Source organism: Hemibagrus wyckioides, linkage group LG19, assembly GCF_019097595.1.
Source record: "Hemibagrus wyckioides isolate EC202008001 linkage group LG19, SWU_Hwy_1.0, whole genome shotgun sequence".
Taxonomy (NCBI): domain Eukaryota; kingdom Metazoa; phylum Chordata; class Actinopteri; order Siluriformes; family Bagridae; genus Hemibagrus; species Hemibagrus wyckioides.
The window spans coordinates 8,524,962-8,546,165 of NC_080728.1; the positions used below are offsets into that span (position 1 = coordinate 8,524,962).

The 21,204-nt window shown below is 36.6% G+C and overlaps 1 protein-coding gene across 2 annotated transcripts; it reads right to left on the reverse strand.

The window, feature by feature from the left end:
* Positions 1-848: 848 nt before the first annotated feature.
* On the reverse strand, positions 849-21,026 carry LOC131370345 (sodium- and chloride-dependent GABA transporter 2-like). Of its 2 annotated transcripts, none has more exons than XM_058417619.1 (16): positions 20,869-21,026; positions 20,301-20,509; positions 19,739-19,873; positions 17,661-17,801; positions 16,558-16,654; positions 15,997-16,053; positions 14,639-14,768; positions 13,463-13,597; positions 9,593-9,696; positions 9,335-9,459; positions 8,356-8,468; positions 7,212-7,349; positions 6,389-6,491; positions 4,048-4,148; positions 3,484-3,630; positions 849-2,186 (listed from the first exon to the last, which is right to left on the reverse strand). In XM_058417619.1, exons 2-16 carry the CDS (start codon positions 20,500-20,502, stop codon positions 2,019-2,021), a joined length of 1,896 nt encoding a protein of 631 aa, XP_058273602.1. In that variant the 5' UTR covers positions 20,503-20,509; positions 20,869-21,026; the 3' UTR covers positions 849-2,018. The 2 variants fall into 2 exon arrangements, with proteins under 2 accessions (XP_058273602.1, XP_058273601.1); XM_058417618.1 differs by having other exon boundaries at positions 15,997-16,056.
* Positions 21,027-21,204: the final 178 nt, after the last annotated feature.

The following is a 21,204-nucleotide window of genomic DNA, read 5'->3' on the forward strand; positions in this document are numbered from 1 at the left end:
TTTGGTGTTCCTTAAGGCTCTGTTTTAGGCCCACTGCATTTCCCCCTATATATGCTGCATCTGGTTAAAATTATTTTTAAACATGGTATTAGCTTCCTGTTATGGTGTTATGCTGATGACACAATTCCACTTGCCTATATACAGTTGAAAAATAAGTATTAATAAATAAAAATAAATAAAAATAAAGTGGCAATCTCACAAACTGAGCGATAATGGGTAAAAATCTGGAAAATATGAGAATAAAGTTTATATAGTATATCTTATTTTGTTGTATCTGTTTTTATAAAAGGTACTATAGGAGGCGATAGTCTTAAAGAAGGTGATAGTCATGGTCTCTGCCAGTCTAGTGCATGTGCAAGATGAAATAATGAAACCTAATATTTAACTGTAATTTCATTAGCACTCGGAAAATCAAAATTCATTACTTTTGTAGTTAAAAGTAAACTATACAATATGACTCACTGTGTTCAATATATAGTGTTATATAGTGTATATCTATCTATCTATCTATCTATCTATCTATCTATCTATCTATCTATCTATCTATCTATCTATCTATGTATGTATATATATATATATATATATATATATATATATATATATATATATATATATATATATATATATATTTACCTTAATTAGTAATTCATTTTACTAGTAAAGTATTTCATTGTGTGTATGTTAAATGTTAAAGACTGCCCTCTCCTGGAGTGAATTACATGAAAGATCCTGAGGCAAATAACGAACATCTGCATAAAATAAAGAACATGAGTTAACTTTATAATTAATAAGACACAAGTCTAATTATCAGCATTTAGAGAGTACAGCTGGACAAAGTCACAGAATAATGATTTTAAAAAGAGTCTATATTTTAATTTTAGGTATAAAACTAAAAATAGAAAGTGGCCTGACAGCAAAAGTTATTTTTGTCAAAAAAAAAAAAAAAAAAACCCTGAAATCTTGCTCAGTTACCAAATAGGGCAAAAGCCTGTTAAATGTCCAACAACGGAAATATTCAACTGTATATTTATTAATAAGAATCCTGATTTTCAGTATCTGCTGGACTGCATGTACTCTGTAAAAATTATACATTAAAGAGTCTTGTTTGTTAATTAAAGAAGCTGTATGTGTCCAATTAATAAACTAAAGTATAGGTCCATTCATTCATTCAGCTTCAGTAACCACTTTATCCCTGCAAGGGTCACAGTGGATATGGAGCCAATCCCATAAACAATGGGCACAAGGTGAGAGAATTCACCCCAGTCCATCACAGGACAGCATACACACATACATACACTTATTCACACTCATGGAGAATTTAGCTCAGCCTACCTGCATATCTTTGGACAAAAAATGGAGAGTACATCAGAAATGGCACACATAATACACAGTTTCAAATCTAAAAACACCACAATAAAAACAAGAAATCCCCAGTATAATAGTGGTTATTTTTTGGTATCAGAAATAGCTGGATTATTTGAATCAAATGATTCCAATACAATTTTACAAAAAAGGCCAAATATTTGATCTGCAAAAATATACACTCACTAATAAGAGTTTGCCTGTATTGTTATATAGCAGGGCTGCATACAAGTGAAAACAATGTAATAATCTAGCAAAGAATGTAAAAACACAGTTTAGACAGCTATTACTAATTCTGGTTACATATGTCAACAAGGTTACAAATTCATATTTGAATAATTGTGCGATATTGTTTTACAAAAGCATACAAAATCCTTATAATAATGACTACACTCAATCTTGGCTCAGTCATAATTTATACTGAGTGGTCCCATTAGATGAAATATAAAATATGACATCAGGGTACCTGTATTATGGACAGCTACATTAACAGTGCTAGCAGTAGAAATACCACTTCAATCAAGCTTTACCAATCTTGCATTCCTGGACTGTAGCTGAGGTTTATTTTACTTGAGGTTTCATTATCTAACAAAGAGTTTCTGTGCCCATCCAGACAATATGAGGTCAAATGATCGCTGCTGATGTCATACTACACTTCACATGTCAGTGGTGTCCTCCTTCAGATTTTTTTCCTCGCCACTTTTATCTCCCTCTGTGTTAGAAAGCTTCTGTGACTTAATGATGACACGCTCACACAGCGTTAGCCGAGGCTTGTTTGGACTGCGCTGTCGCAGGTCAGCGGAGGGTACGGTCAGGTCATGACCCTGCCAAGAATTAGATAGTCAGTACAGACACTTCAAAAGTCAGTAAGCAAGAAATAGTGAAAGATAACCCATGCAAATAAAGAATAAAAGAGATTAGCTGCTTGTATAAAATAATCTTGTGAAAAGGTTCTGATGTTCTCATTACCCCCACATAGTTCATTATTTTATAATGACAGCACATCCTGAAGTGTTTTATACCAGAGCAATATACCAAAAACTGCACCATTTAATAAATGAAATCTTCCTTTTTTCTCTTTTGATCTTAATGAAACAAAAATTGCAACTTCCTTCCTATGTTGAGAAACTTAAAGTAACAGCTTTACCTCTGACTGAGCTGAATAAATGTCACCATAGGAGTTACCCATTTTTAATCAGTTTATGTGATGCATCTGGCATACAAGTTCCCTCAAGTATACTTGCTACTATAGAAATGATATTGCGTTAGAGTATTAGTGCATTAATAGGAACACTTGCTTTGAATTACGCCCAGCTTTACTGTCAAAGCTACTGTTATAAAAGAAAATTCATCAACTTCTGACCCATAAGAACTGATAATTCAACAGCACTGCTGTGCTTTTTTAAATGGATCAAATTAGATTTGATCAGGAATTTTTAACCAGAAAGTGCCAATAAACATTTAAATGGTTGAAGCAAATCACATGATTTCATTGGTCTGCTCATACACCATTAAGAAAATCCTAAAGCATGTACCTGTTTTAAAGTGGGCAGCTTAAATGTAATTTTAGAAGTGTGACCACACTCACCGGTATGCATAGGCACGTTTTAGACTTTTACAGGGTTTTACTGGGTTTTAATATTTCACCTAAGAAGGTTCTGAACACTTCTTTTGTTCCTGAAATTGCATGACATAATATCCACCAAAGTGTTTAAAAAGGAAATCCTTGCTATGCTCTGTTTATGAATTGTGCATTAAATATTGTTATAGATCTGAATTTTTTAGCTAATTTGAAAGAGCAACAAAATATTTACTAAAATGCATGAAGATACAAAACATTTTGTAATTAGGGAAGCTGCTAATAAATATAATAATATAATAAAAAATATATTAAGAAATATTTTAAATGCCTATTTTAATTTTTTTTTTTTTATTTGTCCTTCAGCAGTTGATCAAAACAACTTGTTGTACAAATGCAGCACAAATACCAAGAAATAACAATTTGTAAAAAAAAACATTTACACCCTAACTACCAAAATGTTTTAAAACAGTAGGGTTTCAGATTTCCTAATCACACGCTACCTGATCTGAATTATTTTGAACATTATATAGTTGATTTACCCTCAAGATAGGAAACAGGATGAAGAGGGGGATGCAGATCATCGGCGTCAGAGTGAGAAGGGCGGCGATTGCAGAACTCCAGCTGGGTACGAAGTCTGTTGAATCCTTGAGTGATTGACTGCTGATCAGATCATACAAAAGAGTGGCCTGAGGTGGCATTAGAAAGAGAGTGTCAGATAGTGAGACAGAAGAGGCCAAGGAAACACTTCGACAATTTTTTTTGCTCACACCATCCAACGATAAACAAGCTACCTGTTCACTACATTGCTTTTACTGCATTGCATTAGAATTGCTGCTTAAAGACTGTGACTTTACAGCTAGATTGTGGTGCACAATGCTGACAAAAAGAGAATAGCAGTGCTTAGATCCTTGATGCTCCTTAACAGCTCTGCACTTCGATCATGCCTCATTTATAAGTTTTCTTAGATTAAAATGATCTTCTATTGATTGTTTAACATTTGGTTTATCACTGAGATATAAAGCAAACTATTTCTGCGTAGAAAGAGCAATGCATGAAAGCGGAAATAATAGAGAAAAAAGAGAAGAGAAATTTACTAAACTTACTCCACAGATCAACGGGGTGATGAAGAGCCAGCAATACTTCAGCACAGACAAGGGACGATATCCTATCATGTCCTCGATGTTCTCAAAGTAACGGTCGGCACCTGTAGCATTGCACTTAGATCATTTACCCATTTTACTCAATCAGAATTAGATTCTGTTTCATTTTTATTAATATGTGGTAGAAAGAAGAAAGCTATTCTACCAACAGAACAAGACAATTTCAACTTGAAATCTGACACATTCACTACATTCACTGTTGTCACTTGATATAATTTTTTGCAGTGTTGTTTCTGCTATTATGTGTAAGCCGGCTGATAAAGGTCGAAACCCATTTTGCTGCTATAGCTATGCTTGAGAGCAAATGTATTTTATTTTATCTCATTGTTTAATTATACTCTGTTAAACCTAATAATAATATGTAATAGGTATTAAATGAAAACTAAAGCTGCCATGAAGTTGAAGCTGATCCAAAAATCCTATTTGTGCAATATTTGCCTACTTGTTTAAATTTGCCATGTCATCGTACACTGTAAGTTCAAATTCTGTGAACATTCTTGTTTTTGTTTTTTTTACAGTTTAATCACTATTACTGCCACAGGCAAAACACCAAATGTACCAAATGGTAATTGACTGAGCTGAATACCGAGGTAAAAGAAAAGATCTGTCAAGAAGTTTTACTCTTTTATCTGGTACACAGTGACTATGACAGCCACATTGATGTGTACAATAAAGTTATACTTTTTATTGTCATAACACACCTACACATCTATAATATTTGGGCTGTGTCTAAAACCACACATTTTGAATTATGTGGTTTGAGACAACACCTAACGTGCATTGGCATGCCGCTGGCAGGTGTCACATTATTTTTTACAATGGAAAAGGAACACACAACCCACACTCCCAATGAAAAAAAAACCAAAGTATTTTCTTTTAATAGTGATTGTCACGAGTGTGGAAATTCTGCACCCTGAAAGCCAACACAGAGAGAATTCTTCGATTAGGCAATTCAGGAGAACACCTAGGACTAGACCATGGATTTGTCTGCACAGCACAACAGCCCCTACATATGCCGTATTTCTAAATACTTATTATAGATATTAGCTATTTCTGCTATAACTGCTCAATGCTATAACAGAATGCTATAACAGCATTCTACCATCTATCTTTTATATCCGTTATATTATTTTTCAACTTCCATGCTTGTAAATTCTGCTTTTATGTCACTGGAAGTCATATAAAGCATTTCACTGCACATTGTACTGTGTATGGTTTGTGTGTAACCAATAAAATTTGAATGAAAATTTGGTAGCATATTTAAATGAATTTTTGAGTTCATGCCTCGTGGTTTTATTTTGACATGCACCTTTGTTGTATTTCTAGTCTTCTCTCCGTCCCTGTCCTGTCACTGGTGCGTTTCCTGATTTTAAACACCTTGTTTTTGTCTCTTTTTTGTATTACTATATCTATATGATTACTATATGCCTGGTTTCCCTGCTTCTCTATTATCTGGTTTTGACCCACACAATTTTCCTTGGTTTTGTGATTATAGATATTCCTTGTTTAAGGTTGTCTGCTTTTTCTGTGTCTGCAAAATTGACAATAATTATTGGAAAACCTATCAAACAGCATATGGAATTTATGCATTTGCATCATGGCTTGCGCACTGCATGTTACAACTATGTCTTTTATTTGAGGAGAAAAGTCTGAGATACAGAACAATGAATAGCTGAAATCTAACTTTTCTTTCCCTTTTTTCAGCAGCTTTGTCAGAAAATTTCTCACTTCATTAGCAAACTTATTTGACACTGGTTATTAGCATATAATGTGGTTAATCTTACTCTGGATAATAATTAAATTACCAGCAGTAATGGAACATTGTTAGCTAATAATTTAGGAGCCTGATTTCACCGCTATTGCAAAAACCTTCTCACTAAGTAACAAATAGAGCATGTGCATGTAGTATGATCTAATATGTAATATAGTGAAATGTATGCAAGGATGCACACCACACTTTGAATATGGAAATTGTATCTTAACAGGGTGATTTGCACTCATGTGGCTGTTCATGCAGCGAGCTCATGCAGTTCTGTGTTACTTATTGGTCACATGATTACTTCTACTTGTTTGAGATTGAACAAAGAACTAAAAAAGGCCTTCTGAAAGGATATTTTTTACATTATATTTTTCTTGAACAGAAATCTTATTTTTTCGTGTTTTTTATTTTTGTTGTTGTTGTTTTTAAATCTGGCCAACATACCATACTATATGAATATGAATCTCTGCTATAATCCATATAAACAGTTTATTGCATACATAATTCTTCTCTGAAGAAGCTTACCATACACCCAGGCAATGACCACAGTCTCAAAGCACGCAATGAGAAGCAGGTTCGTTCCACTGGGACCGTACATATCTATCAGCTTGAAAAGGTGGAGCCCACCCTGTGTGACAGAGACAAATATGCACAAACACATACATGTTACTCTGGTGCACCAAGTTTAGTATTACAGCAAGGGCTGAATGTCAGCTGTTTTCATTTCATCATGTATTTAATCAGAAAATTGTAAACGTGAATACTGGTACTGCCAAGCTACCACTGTTGGGTCCTTAACCCTTAATCTGGTTAGCTCAACTGGTCACTTTGGATAACAATTTTATTATGAAATGTTATTATGTTATTATATATGGAAATAAAATGTGATTTTTGTGTGTCATTTGTATTATTTATTCTATTTATTTATTCTATTTTACTGTTAATTTTTGAATCTTTTTTCTTTTTATTCTTCTCCTAGTATAGAGTATATATTTCTTTCTTTCTCTCTTCCATTTTTATTAGAGCAACTGTAACATGGCAAAGCAATTTCCCCCTGGGATTAATAAAGTTCTTTGGATCTTGAAAATTTAATTGAATTATCATTACATGCAGTAGCCTGAGACGTTAGCCACTAGAAATTAAGTTTCTACATTAAAGTTCTGAAAAAACTACGAGCTTTCCTGAACAGAAATGTTTCCCTTTTGTACTACAAGTAATGTTTTAGCTTTACATTAGTAACATGATCTGCAGTTAAAAAAAATCTTGAAAACTGATGTAATACAATCTGTTTTTTTCTAGCAAGCCCAGACGTTTAGACCCTGCTGTAAGAATCTCTCTCATTCAGTACCCGAGTAACCAGAGGAAGGCCCAGCAGGAAGCAGACCACGGCAATGAGCAACACCAGAATCTCCCTGCGCTTTGGTTTCCTCAGAATTCTAGGGAAAACATCGGTGAGCGCTGTGGCAAGACTCTCCACACACACAAACTGAAACACAAACAGTGCTCGTCTGCATAAACAATTTTTTTTCTCAAAGACATTAAAAAATACATTTTAGTAATAGTGCTTAGTAGTAGTTAAGCCAAGCCAACTGGAGGTGTGGTATAATTTTTCAGTTGCTGTACTGAGACACTACACCATTGCTACCGAATGGTGAGAAATCATTAAATATCATCACTTAAGTATCTGTACTACAAGACTGAACATACAGAAGATTAAACAGGTGTAATACTAACTTATTGAACAGGGCCACTTGAATAGAAATGTTTGAAATAGTACAGATAATGTGTTCTAAATAGATACAAATACAGATATGAAGACTGGACACATATTATGCTTGTAAATGTGAGCAAGTGATCAAATATGAAGATTACAGTACAAACAAAGACCACATTCTTAATGTGTATTAAGAATGTGTATTAAGGGGGGGGGGCTTTCTCATTAGGCCTTTGCCACTTTGAGTTAAAATCCAAACACAATCCAAATCCAGGAGCAATAAACAGATACAGATAATGGCATGTGCAAAGCAAAGCTGCATCCATTTATAGTATCCTGTGATACATGACATTTTAATGTATTTTCATTTGGTACTGAACAGTCAAAGAACAGTTTTAATAGTTTTGTTTTCGATCTGCTTTAGTTACTTCACTTCTGTTTCATTATACATGATCAGACAAGTTAAGGCAGAAAGTGACACTACTTCTTTTGCCTGGTAAATCTAGTGTATCAAATTTTTTTGTACTATATGTACAAACCCAGACACAGCTGCTGTGTGTTATGTTACTATAACATCTGTGATTATGATGTTATAACCTAAAGAAGCCTTTATTTCTGAGGCATGTATACATGTAGTAAATGTGCACAAAGACATTTGCAAAGCTGTTCATGCAGCAAGGTGTTCACAAGTACAGTAACTCTGACACACCTAAAAACCTTCACTGCTTCATTCATTTTTAGTCTATTATTTACACCCATACTCAAACTTTGAACATACCTGGCTGTCTAGCCCAAGAAAGAGGACCATCAGGAAGAAGAGAACAGACCAGAAATGAGGGCCTGGGAGGAGAGACAGGGCTTTGGGATATGCTATAAAGGCAAGGCCTGGACCTGCAAAACAGTTCAGAGAAAGGACGGCTCATCATATCACTGAGGGCATTATGATAATTGCTTTCTTAGTATGTACTTTCCATCGCTGTGCTCTATGAAACAGACAAAATGAAACAGTAGATTACTTTCAGTGGTGCGGTGAAGTAACTGAAGGATTAAATTAGTTTGATCTTATTAACGGGGGAATGGAGCTTGGTGCAAAAACCCTAGCTGGTGTGTGGGACTGAAGCACCTTCTGGAGGCTGTGTGTATGTAGTGTATTCATACTCCTTATTTGAACTGAGTCTTAGCACTCATTTTTGCTGACTTCCTGCCCTAACACAGCTGGCTTAACTCATCACTTTATGATTAGGTTTTTGTGTGTATGTGTGTGTGTGTGTGTGAGTGTGTGTGTGTGTTTGGCTCTGCATAAAGACTACAATTTTCCTTTTTTTTAAAAAAAAAAAAAAAACCTGTTATTTAAATATGCATTGTTATTATTATTATTATTATAATTATTACTACTACTAGTAGTAGTAGTAGTAGTAGTAGTGTTCGCCTGTTTCTTCTGTGTTCTTATGCCCTAAATCAAATCATGCAAACCAAAACAAAAAGTCATAAAGCTAGTATATTCAATAGGAAGTACTTCCTCCTGCTATCTTGTGAAACTATGTTTTCAACAGTAAAGTATTTAGAGTCTGAACCTAAATAATTATAAAAACTAATGTCTGTAAACAAAATGCTCAAACATGTTTAGAAACATTTCATTAGTTGAGGGTTCCTAAGCATCTTGATTCATTCTTCTGGATGCTTCAACTGCTCAGATACTACTGCCTGGAAAAGTGAATATTTTCCAACACAATGTTCTTTACAAAGTTAAATGCTACCTGATTGCACTATATCCTCCATAGGTAAGGACAGCTCATGAGCCATGTAGCCCAGGATAGAGAACACAGCGAAGCCTGCAAAGATGCTAGTGCCACTGTTCAGGGCACAGAGAGCGATGCAATCTCTGTTGGTACAGAAGACATCAGATTTCTCATCACATATTCTTCAAAAGCAGATGTACAAAGAACAAAACAAAATTCTAAATTATGCTAATGCACAACCAGAAAACATGCAAGTTCAGTAGAGGGGCCACTGACTTGTAGCAGTTATTGTGGTATTTGTTATAGCTTCCCAATGCTGTGAGAACTCCCTGACACACAGCATAGGAAAAAAACACTTGGGTCCCTGCGTCACGCCAAACCTAAAGAAAGAAAGACATGAAAGAGAAAGGAAGAAAACAAAGTAAATAGGCAAAAGGGAACAGATTGCACGTGGTAATGTCTCTGGATTTCAATCAGCCTTTCATATGGCAGCAGATATTGTGCAATCTGCAGCCTGAGGAGTCCTGTGTGTATGGGTGTATGTATGCTGCACATCTGGTTAACATGAGCAGCACTGCCAAGCTGGCTTTCCATTACCTCCCGCCCCCCACTTCCTGTGTGTGATTACATTAGATTCAGAACAAATTAAACTGTTAAAAAACTATTAAAATTGTATTGATAAATATTTTAATGAATTATCCCATATTCTTTCTTATTGTAGCACAGTGATCCATCTCACAGATCCACCAGCCCTCCATAACACAGTTTGTGACTTCATTCATTGATGTTCTACTTTATGGGGAATATAAGTCTATTAAAAAAGGACTGGCTTCTTCTAGGAAAGAGCCTGTGAATAAATTCATGTCATACTTCATTTTCACCTACTGTTGAAATATTTTATAATATTCTAATTATAAATATTGCAAAACCAAATAAAGTAAAAGTTATAACAATTTCCAAAAGGGTCTTAAGTAGAGTTTTATGTGGCCAAATCTCAACTGCCTTTCTATAGAGCATGAAAAGTACAATAAAGATTCTGCAATACAGGCACACTGTAACCTAAATAATAAGAATAAATGTGTGGGCGGTCAGGGAAAAGCCCATTCTGGAAAGAAGCCAAAAACATTTTTTTAAGCCAGTAACATAATGTGACATTTCTACTTAGTGTAAAAAATATCTGACCAAAATGTAGTTGAAATGTTTTTACACAGAGTATATTCTAACCTTGCCTTGGTTGTGATGATAGTTAAAGAGTTATGTTAACAATCACAGCAGTAAATTATCAGTCTTGCTAAAGATGTTTACAACCTTGCAAGCAACTGTAAGTCTGATTTTTCTCATGGCATCATAAAGTTTATGACTAGTTACATACAAGAGCAAAATATAGATGAATCATTACAGAAGGTACCGCGAAACAGGCAACATTTTAAAATGTTTAATTGACCGAAACAGACGACGATCCTTGATGGTTTCTTTACAATTTGGCAAAAAAATAGTTAGTTATTATTAATCGATACAGTTTATAAATGTAGATAAATTCAATTTTCCCCCCTTTTCATGTTTGGAGTAAGCATGTTAAAATGCTAGAACTTTAATTTTGGTTGAGGTGCATGCCAAAGAGAAACAAGAATTACTAAGTAGAAAATGTCCAAATTTGACCATTTATTGTATACGAAACCATTTAGAAATCTAACCATGTGATGAGGATGTAATAATAAAGACATTTTCCTGCATAAAGTTGAAGATGGTGTAATCAACTGCATACCCCAGCATCCCACTTCTATATACCCACTCAAATTGTTTTCAGCTTCCATAGGATACAACCCCAAACAATAGCACTGCAATGTTCTTGAAATACTATAATAGAAATAATTCCTTGTCCATTTAATGTTTACTCTCTGTCCCTGTCTGTAACAGGTATTTATCAGACCCTAAAGGTATTCTTGCCAGCACCCTAAACACTGTTTCCTGCCTCAGAGGAATAGAAACAAAATATACAAAGGAGGATCATCACCACACCCTTTCCTGTGCATTTTTCTCTATTTCCCTGTTAGCATTAAGTTTACTGACTTCAAAAATAAAGCCACATGGAACAAAAAGAAAACTTCCGGCACAAATACATGTGTGGTCTTTGACTCACCCTAAGAGTTCTCTCATGAAGAACTGGAACAAAGAGAATGTTGTGTTGGCATTAGACTGTTCAAAACATGCAAGTCTGGTCTAAAAAGAAGGTCTGTATTTTCTGTGCGAACGCATGTCTGGCAATATAGTGTGGACAACGATGGTCAAAGAAAGCACAGAAATGAATGAGTGAGAAAAACCACAGGGCCAAAATGAGCCCTACTACAGCCCAAGGCACAGTGTGTGTGACACAGGAAGTCACCAAGGGGTGATGAAACACAGCCAACATCATTAACAGTGGTCAGCATTGAGCATTCATAGATATATAATGTGATATTTCATAATGTCATATCTCTGACAGAAGCCATAAGAAATCTAAAGAAGTTAGGACTCAAATAAGTAAGTGATGCTGGTGACATTTTTATTTAAATAAGTTAATTGTTATTTGAGCACTCTGCTGTCTTTGAGGTGCACTGAAATGGCAAAAATACTGATAAGTCTTTGGTTTTAACCCAACTCACTGCTCTGCAGAAACTATATATACACTATATTGCCAAAAGTATTCGCTCACCCATCCAAATAATCAGAATCAGGTGTTCCAATCACTTCCATGGTCACAGGTGTATAAAATCAAGCACCTAGGCATGCAGACTGTTTTTACAAACATTTGTGAAAGAATGGGTCGCTCTCAGGAGCTCAGTGAATTCCAGCGTGGAACTGTGATAGGATGCCACCTGTGCAACAAATCCAGTCGTGAAATTTCCTCGCTCCTAAATATTCCGCAGTCAACTGTCAGCTGTATTATAAGAACGTGGAAGTGTTTGGGAACGACAGCAACTCAGCCACGAAGTGGTAGGCCACGTAAACTGACGGAGCGGGGTCAGCGGATGCTGAGGCGCATAGTGCGAAGAGGTCGCCAACTTTCTGCAGAGTCAATCGCTACAGACCTCCAAACTTCATGTGGCCTTCAGATTAGCTCAAGAACAGTGCGCAGAGAGCTTCATGGAATGGGTTTCCATGGCCGAGCAGCTGCATCCAAGCCATACATCACCAAGTGCAATGCAAAGCGTCGGATGCAGTGGTGTAAAGCACGCCGCCACTGGACTCTAGAGCAGTGGAGATGCGTTCTCTGGAGTGACGAATCGCGCTTCTCCATCTGGCAATCTGATGGACGAGTCTGGGTTTGGCGGTTGCCAGGAGAACGGTACTTGTCTGACTGCATTGTGCCAAGTGTAAAGTTTGGTGGAGGGGGGATTATGGTGTGGGCTTGTTTTTCAGGAGCTGGGCTTGGCCTCTTAGTTCCAGTGAAAGGAACTCTGAATGCTTCAGCATACCAAGACATTTTGGACAATTCCATGCTCCCAACTTTGTGGGAACAGTTTAGAGCTGGCCCCTTCCTCTTTCAACATGACTGTGCACCAGTGCACAAAGCAAGGTCCATAAAGACATGGATGACAGAGTCTGGTGTGGATGAACTTGACTGGCCTGCACAGAGTCCTGACCTCAACCCGATAGAACACCTTTGGGATGAATTAGAGCGGAGAATGAGAGCCAGGCCTTCTCGTCCAACATCAGTGTGTGACCTCACAAATGCGCTTCTGGAAGAATGGTCAAAAATTCCCATAAACACACTCCTAAACCTTGTGGACAGCCTTCCCAGAAGAGTTGAAGCTGTTAGCTGCAAAGGGTGGACCGACGTCATAATGAACCCTTTAGATTAGGAATGGGATGTCACTTAAGTTCATATGCGAGTCAAGGCAGGTGAGCAAATACTTTTGGCAATATAGTGTATCTCTCTCACAAATTGCATTTCATGGAAAAGGAGCAAGGCTGAGCTGCGATTCTGGCTAGGGGTGGACCTCATTTCTGGGCTGGAACAAACCTTGAAATTATATGATTATTCATGTTATGTTATGTTCACATTATGCACTGTAACTTTAACGTGGCCATGCATTATACTCATTTGCATACGCACACACACACACACACACACACACACACTCACACTCACACACACACACTTACATCAGGATTGGAGAGTTTGGAGATATCAGGATAGAGGTAATAGCTGATTCCTGCTCCAGCACCAGGTAGCGTGACTCCTCGGAAAAATAGAATCAGCAACATGATGTATGGAAATGTGGCTGTGAAATAAACCACCTTGAACAGACATGTCACACATAATTACTATGACAATTATAATAATATAGTTCATTAACTGTTATAATTTGATCTCATTTTTTAAATACTTTTTTTTTATTTTACACATTTTATAGTCATTATGGTCATTACCCTCCAAGACAAATTCAAAATTGGGAGCGAATAAAATCATATTGTGTGTGTAGGATATACATTTACCATAAGTTGCTGGATTAATAAAATAATGCCAATGTTTTGCTGATGTGTAAAGTGTGAGTGCCAATAGTTGAAAGGATAAGCTGACTGAGCATTCATCTCTTACTCTGAGCTCACTTTTGCATAAAGTTCAGGGTGATGTATCATGGTTAAATCAAACAGTGAGGACAGTGCTGCTGGACTCAGTGGTGCTTTATTTCTTCAGTCAATATTGCACAAGAAATGTCCAGAGTCAGAATAGCACACGCTGTACCTGAGACATGCCTCTGTTTTAGTCTAACTCCACTCCACGCATGCAAACCCACTGTAAAATCTGTTGACCGTAGGTTTCAATACTAGTGTGTGCAATTTTGCCCTTTGAGAGAGACTATTTACTCTAAAAGTACATATTGAAGTATATATATCTGGCTAGCTAACTCAGTACAGAAATGTTACCAACTTGCACACACATTATCTGAAAACCTCTACATATATAATCTATATAGGTTCATATCTTTTGAGATTTTATTCTATTCTATTTCTAGTCTATTTGTTTGTTTATTTGTTTGTTTAGCAAAAAAGAAAAAAAAAGCATCCAGTGATGGTAGTAATTAAGTAGGTTTACATTCCTTAGGGAGACCACAAAAGGTTATGACCAGGATGTAACACCCCCCAGGATACAAAACAGAGTCCTAGTCCCAAGTGTTCCATATTATTAAAAGAGTCATTAAGGGCTTTAACATTTAATAAACCTGACATTTCACAAAGTGTAATGAGGGTTTGTAGTATCAGTTTGATGCACATTTCCATCATTATTGGGGTTAATGTTTGTGCTCAGGGTCACTGTGTGTGTGTGTGTGTGTTTACCTTGCCTGTGGTCTTGACTCCTTTCCAAATGCAAAAGTAACAGATAATCCAGACCAGCAAAAGACAGAGCGTCAGGTCATAGTGCGGTGGGCCCAGGAAATCATCGCTGGAAATCCTCTGCACACGATAACTGAGTACACACACGCACCCACACATATACACATAAACATGAACACACACATTGTTACATGGAAAAAAAATAACTTCCCCAACATGGTTCTCTCTGTTCTAGCATGTAATAGACATAAATGTATCTGGTCACTGAAATCTTCACAAATTCAAACTTTCCAAATTCTGGTTCAACTTTATAATCTTGCCTAAATGTTCTGCTCTGAAATGGAACAAGGTGGACATGTTGGTTTATATACATGTCAAATGTCACCATCTCCAAAAAGTAAACAAAAGCATAATAGCATAATGGATACACATGTTTCAAGTTTAGTTTTGAGGGTTCTTGTTCAGAGCAGTGCAAGAGATAAACATGCCGTTCTCATCAATTTGTCCTTCAGTAATACCCACACTTCTAACCATATGTGCAACCAGGAATGTGCGATGTAAAGTGTGCATTTTTTCAAAGAAAATAAAGGAAAAAGAATAGTGTCTGAGAAAGAATTTGAAAGTGAAGCATGCTTTAAATATACCTTTGGGAATTACTCAGTCTGAATACTCAACCTACTCTTATGACATAAGAGATGAGATTTAGAACGCCCATTAACTCATATCCATTCTTTAAAAGTCATTATTAAAGGAATATGAAAATAAATCTTGAAAACTGTTTTCTATATTTATGCTCTTCATGTTTATTAACATCCTTTGAACATCCTGGTTGTTCTGTTATTAATGCTTCTTATATTACTTTTCGGTCTAGATGTGCATTTGTTTATCTTGGCTCATTACTACATGTTTCTGCTGCATGTTTCTTTTGAACAAAAGTTTAGAAATAAAAAAAGCTTTGTCAGAAACCACTCCCTTACAGTTAAGGCCGCTACAGTTCATTTTGGCAGGTTTTTACCCCTTCTACTTCCCTACATCCTCCCTGTACTCTATTATTTCTACAATCCTTTCCCATATATCCAACAAAGAGAAATCTGTCCACACACACACACACACACATGCACACCCACCTTTTTTTTTTTTTTTTTACCTTTTGATGTTTCTTAGTTTTACTACGCGAGCCAGTCATTTTCCTGTATGTGTGTTCACTATATATTCATACTGTATGTGCTACATGCCTAATCTTTCCATGGTTCAGGTGAAGAATGTAGGAAATAAAGCAAGAAGATGGGAAAAAGTTGACTTATTGTCAAATCAGTACTATGCATGAACAAACTTCCCAAAAGTGTGAGTTTAGAACTTACAGCCAGAATTCCTCCTCTGGAGAGACAACCTTGTATGCTGCAGAGTAGTTGAAACTGCTACTGTAGGAAACAGGATGCACGTAAGTCTATAAATACCCAAAATAAAACCAATTAAACTACAAAATAATTCTCTTTGAAGAGTTTTTATCAATCTCAAATGGACCAAGTACACACTGTTGCATAATGACATTGTTGCATAACAGTGACCTGAAGATGAGGGATTTTACATGGATCTCCATTAGCACAAATGCAAAATCAGGCTATACATCAGTGACACAAACACTAAAAAATGGGTAGAAAAAAGGAATTCTCAAACATTAGGTCTGTAGTAAAATTAAATTGTTGTTTCTTTGTAAACATGTTTGCATAATTTTCACCTTACATGGTGATCAAATAAAACAAATTTGCCAAAACAAATCCAATCTAGTATAGGCTAAATAATATTTGAATGAATTTAAAATCTAGGTAGAATACACCATGTATAGATTTATTTGAAATGTTTTTGGATGACCACATTTCATGGTAAGCTTAGTTGTTGTTCTCAGGTGCGGATGTATTTACCTGTAGTTGTTTGTTTCATTGTGCAGGAAGGACCAGTCAGCATCTGTCCCATTCAGGCCAGAGTTCAGCAAACTTGTGTTATATGTATGACAAAATTCTGTGGACAATGAAAACATGGAAACCTCCAGTGAGATTGAAAATTGTTATCCAAATATTTATCAAAAGTAGGATTACTGAGTTCTCTTGTGCAAACTCAATGACTCGTTCAGTATATAGTGTAAAGATTGACTGTATTATTGTGTGAGATTGCAGCCCTTTGGTGTATTCATAAGGAATAGACATGTACAAACTTATACCTACCCATAAATCCAGTGACATACTGAAGAAAATTTTAGACAGCTAATATTTTAAAGGAATACTTCAACCTGATTATTATCACAGAAAAGAATGAATAGCCTGCTTTCTCAGAAATCAAAGAACTACCGTTACCTCAGGACAAAATGCTTTGAGGCCTTTAAGTGTCTTTTTGCCGGTTTGTTTGGTTCAGTGAACTTGAGGGTGATGTTGACACTGGTCTCAGATTTGATGATATTAAATCAACTACGCTGTCCAAAGAAGCTCCTTAGAACTCTGAAGTCCTTTGTGCCAAGGCTGTGGAATTGCTTACTTACAACTGGACATTTCACTTTACTGCAAATGTCACTATACTTCCATATATTTCCTCATATATATATTCTATTTTATTTCAATTCTATTATTTCTATTTACTGTTAGTTACAAACAACTGTTTTTATGTTTCGGACTAACAAAAACAGTCGTAAAAAAAACATTTTGCTACATGGCATATTGTGTATTAGGAAATGAGTTTGAATATAAAATGTGGTTGCCTTTTTAAATCAAGACCGGATGTCTGAAAAGTGTCTAAAAAGTGGATGTCTTTGTCTTCTTTGTCTATTTTTTTCTTTATGTACAGCACATGTTTCATTTAAACACATTAACTACTTACTTACTTACCTAATTATTTATTGCTGATACACTACAGATACAGCAGACAGAGGTCTGGCTGAAAAGTACAGCAGTATTCCTTTAAACACAATGGTTTTTGATTGTTTTGTTTTTTTGTTTTGTTTTTTTAAAAATATGTATTAAAAAGGTTGGTATACGTGTGTTCCATTCGTTGGTACAGGAGATCCAAGGCAATGTGCTCTGGAAACAGCTGAAGAGGTAGAAAACCGCCCAGGCAAGAACCACAATGTAGTAGATGTTCAGGTAGATCACAATAACTTGAGATGCAATGCCAACTCCTGTGAATACCACAAGACACAAAGTTAGCCTAGTTTTGCCAGGCTGTCCTCGACTGTATGGCATTAGTCATCACATGTGTCAATGGCATTTCTACAAAGGCAAGGCAGTCAGGTAGCTAGGGTCTAAATGATATATCCTTTTTTATTAAGAGTACTTGAGACAGAATGTAGAGTTTTGGGTAACACAGTGTGTTTCATTTATTGTGGCATTAAATGTGCCTTTTATTATGTGAAATAGTCAAGGAAATTCAGCAAGTATGCAGCTGCAAATGCATTTATGTCACAGTACATCCTCACACCTCACAAGAAGTTAATGGCTATAATAATATATTAAGCATGGACAAACACCAGAATGAAATGGCACAACTTTAGCTAACTATCCTAAATACTCTCAGCAGCTATAGGTAAATGGCAGTCACGTAGCTATGGGTGGGCCTCTCAGTCAGGCCCACCAGATCAGTTGCTTACAACAGAACAGGTTGCTTTGACTACAGCGATCACTGGATGCCTTTATACATGCCTTTGACATGTCATACGTAACATCTATGAGTCAATTTTCTTTCAAAAAGACGTTGTGTGCAGCCAGAGGAGAAAGATAATTCCGATGTTCAGGCGCCATCAAGCTCGAGTAGTAAGGAGCTCTGCTAGTGTTCATTCACCTTTTACTCCATCACCAGCAGCGCTTTATTCTCCAGCGTGTACCTCCCCTACACACCAGTGTAAAAGTAAACCAATCTACATTTTCCTACTATGTAGTTGTATAGTCATTGTGGTTTATATGGCCGTTGAGCCATAGAGTTTACATACCGTCCGATACTGTCCTGCTGATTTGATAATGGTGTTGCGGCACATCTGAGAGATGCGCGCTCGCTCGTGTGTGTGTGTGGTGTGGCCGCCATGCTCATGCTGTTCTTATCGTTATGTTCTTAACACTGCTTACGATGACATACAGGCTTATACTCTGATTAAATAGTGGTTTGCATTCAAGCAGGTGTAGTTGTGTTGGCTTATTATTGATGAGATTATTGATAAAAGATGCATTTTAGGATAGGCCCACCCAATTTTCCCCACCCACCCACATTGTGATTCCTGGCTATGCTAGTGGTAAATGGCACTGAAATTAGATACTTGTGAAAAATTCAGATGATACATATGAATCATTAACAGAAATGTTAGCTAGTTGAACAAAGTACACAAATTCACCTACCTGGCAACCTAACTGTGAAGAGAAAAAGTAGATAAGTAATGGAAAACCTGGAGAATCTGGTAAATTCTTAACTTGCCCTGAACACTTGTGTGTTTCCTGTCATTGCAGGAAATTCAGGATGACCCTTTTTTCAAATTGAAACTAATATAAGACATCAAACCCCCAGTGTGTAGACTCTAAGTACATGTTAAGTACATTTGCTCAACACTGACGTTTCAATATGTGTAATTACAAATTAGAAAGTAATTAAAGGATAACAAAACACTTCTATTAAAAATGTTAATTATTTAATGTAGTGCAGTTGGGTTTTTTGTTTAATTTTATGGCCATGTAATACATAATGCCATGTAACAACAGAATCAAAGAATATGAATACATTCTTCCTTTTACTATGGTGGAGATCATAGTCATAGTTTTGATGACTCTGGAACCTATCAAAATCACTAAGCAGAAATATACCCTATCTTTATACACCCTAAATGAAGAAGGGGCAGCTCTAATGGACAGTTTAGTTTAGCTGCCTTGTTTTATTGGATGGGAGGAATTTAGAGAATGCAAAGGAAATGCATACAATAGTATGTGCAATAGTGGGCAAACATGCAGAGAAACATCACGCAGACAACAACCCAAGCTCTTGATTAAACTGGGAACTTTGCAGCTGTGGGGAAGTGAACAACCTATTGAATTAATCACCCTTTAAAAAAGAGAACAAGAGTAAAGCAGAAATTACCTTCAAACATAGGACATATCTTCCTCCAGGCTGTGATCCCTCCTTCACTGGTGTACTGACCCAATGCAGTCTCCAAGAAAAAGATAGGGATGCCACAGAAGACGAGGAAGACAAAGTAAGGGATGAAGAATACCCCTAAACATAAATACAAGTGAGCCTGCGATTATTTGGGTAGTTTTTTTTTTTTTCTACAGAGTACAGTAAAATAAACAGAAGTAACAATCAGCTCATTATTCTTAACAAAAAGACATGTTTTTTAAAAGCCTGGCTTACAAGCATCCGTTTCCGAACATCAGAAGCTAAAGAAATCGGAGACTTTTGTTTACAAAGTGCAGGACTCTGTCTGGGCATGCACTATTCTTCATCATGAGGATTTCAAAAGACTCACTGACATATGGAATAGCTGTGTACTGGTCTGTTTAAGCCTGTTTTATTTGCTGTATCTTGGATATTAATCCTTCACATTAGTACAAAAGAATACAAATTTCAAATCCCAGACATCCTCTCTTCTTCCTCTGACCCCCACCCTCTCCTTTTCTCTCTTTTTGTCTCTCAGCCTCACCTCCCCCGTTCTTGTAGCAGAGATAAGGAAAACGCCAAACGTTGCCCAGGCCAATGATTTCACCAGCCATGGACAGAAGAAACTCTGTCTTGTTGGCCCACTTCTCTCTCTGCTCTGGCGTTGTTTCTCTGCTCTTCTCGCTCCATATCTGAGGATCCTCAGAAGGCTCGGTCACAGTGTCTCGTCCTCTCGCCTCTGGCATTTTCTTTCTGCAACACACAGTCACACATTTGGTATACTTCTTCTGCATGCACATATTTAAGTTTCAGCAGTCCTGTTCAGTAGGATCACACTATGCCGCCTGCCTATCTGCTGTAAAACATCACAACTAGTCATTAATATTCATTCAATTGCACATATATTTTATATAATATAACTGCAAAGTGAAGTGCACAATCTGCTTCAGATATTATTAAATATCTACAAAGAACTTTTTTTTTAACACAAATCCAGGCAGAAAGTATTCATTTACCCAATTAACCTTATAAAAAAATCACTGCATGCATATAAAAATATTTTTTTAATGGATGAAGTGAAGGGAGAAATGTAATATACAGTGCAGACTCACCAGTTCTTAACGGGCTACTTGTGCTCTCTGTCCAAACAAGCCACGAAGTTTTCAGAAAGAAGAATGCGCATGGAGTGAGTTCAGTGTGCAAGTTAATGGGGTGCGTGAGAGCATGGGCGTGGTTCGAAACTGACGGGGGCGTGTCGAAAGAGCATGTGGGCTGCGAGTGACAAATATGCAGGCAGCTTGAATTATTTCTCCCCATCCGTGGCATGCCATGTGTTGATGAGCTCACTTTGTCATGCTGAAACAGGCTTGGGTCTCTTAGTTCCATAGAAAGGAAACGAGACAACCGTGTGCTTCCACTTTTTATGGCAACAGTTTGGGATAGAAGCA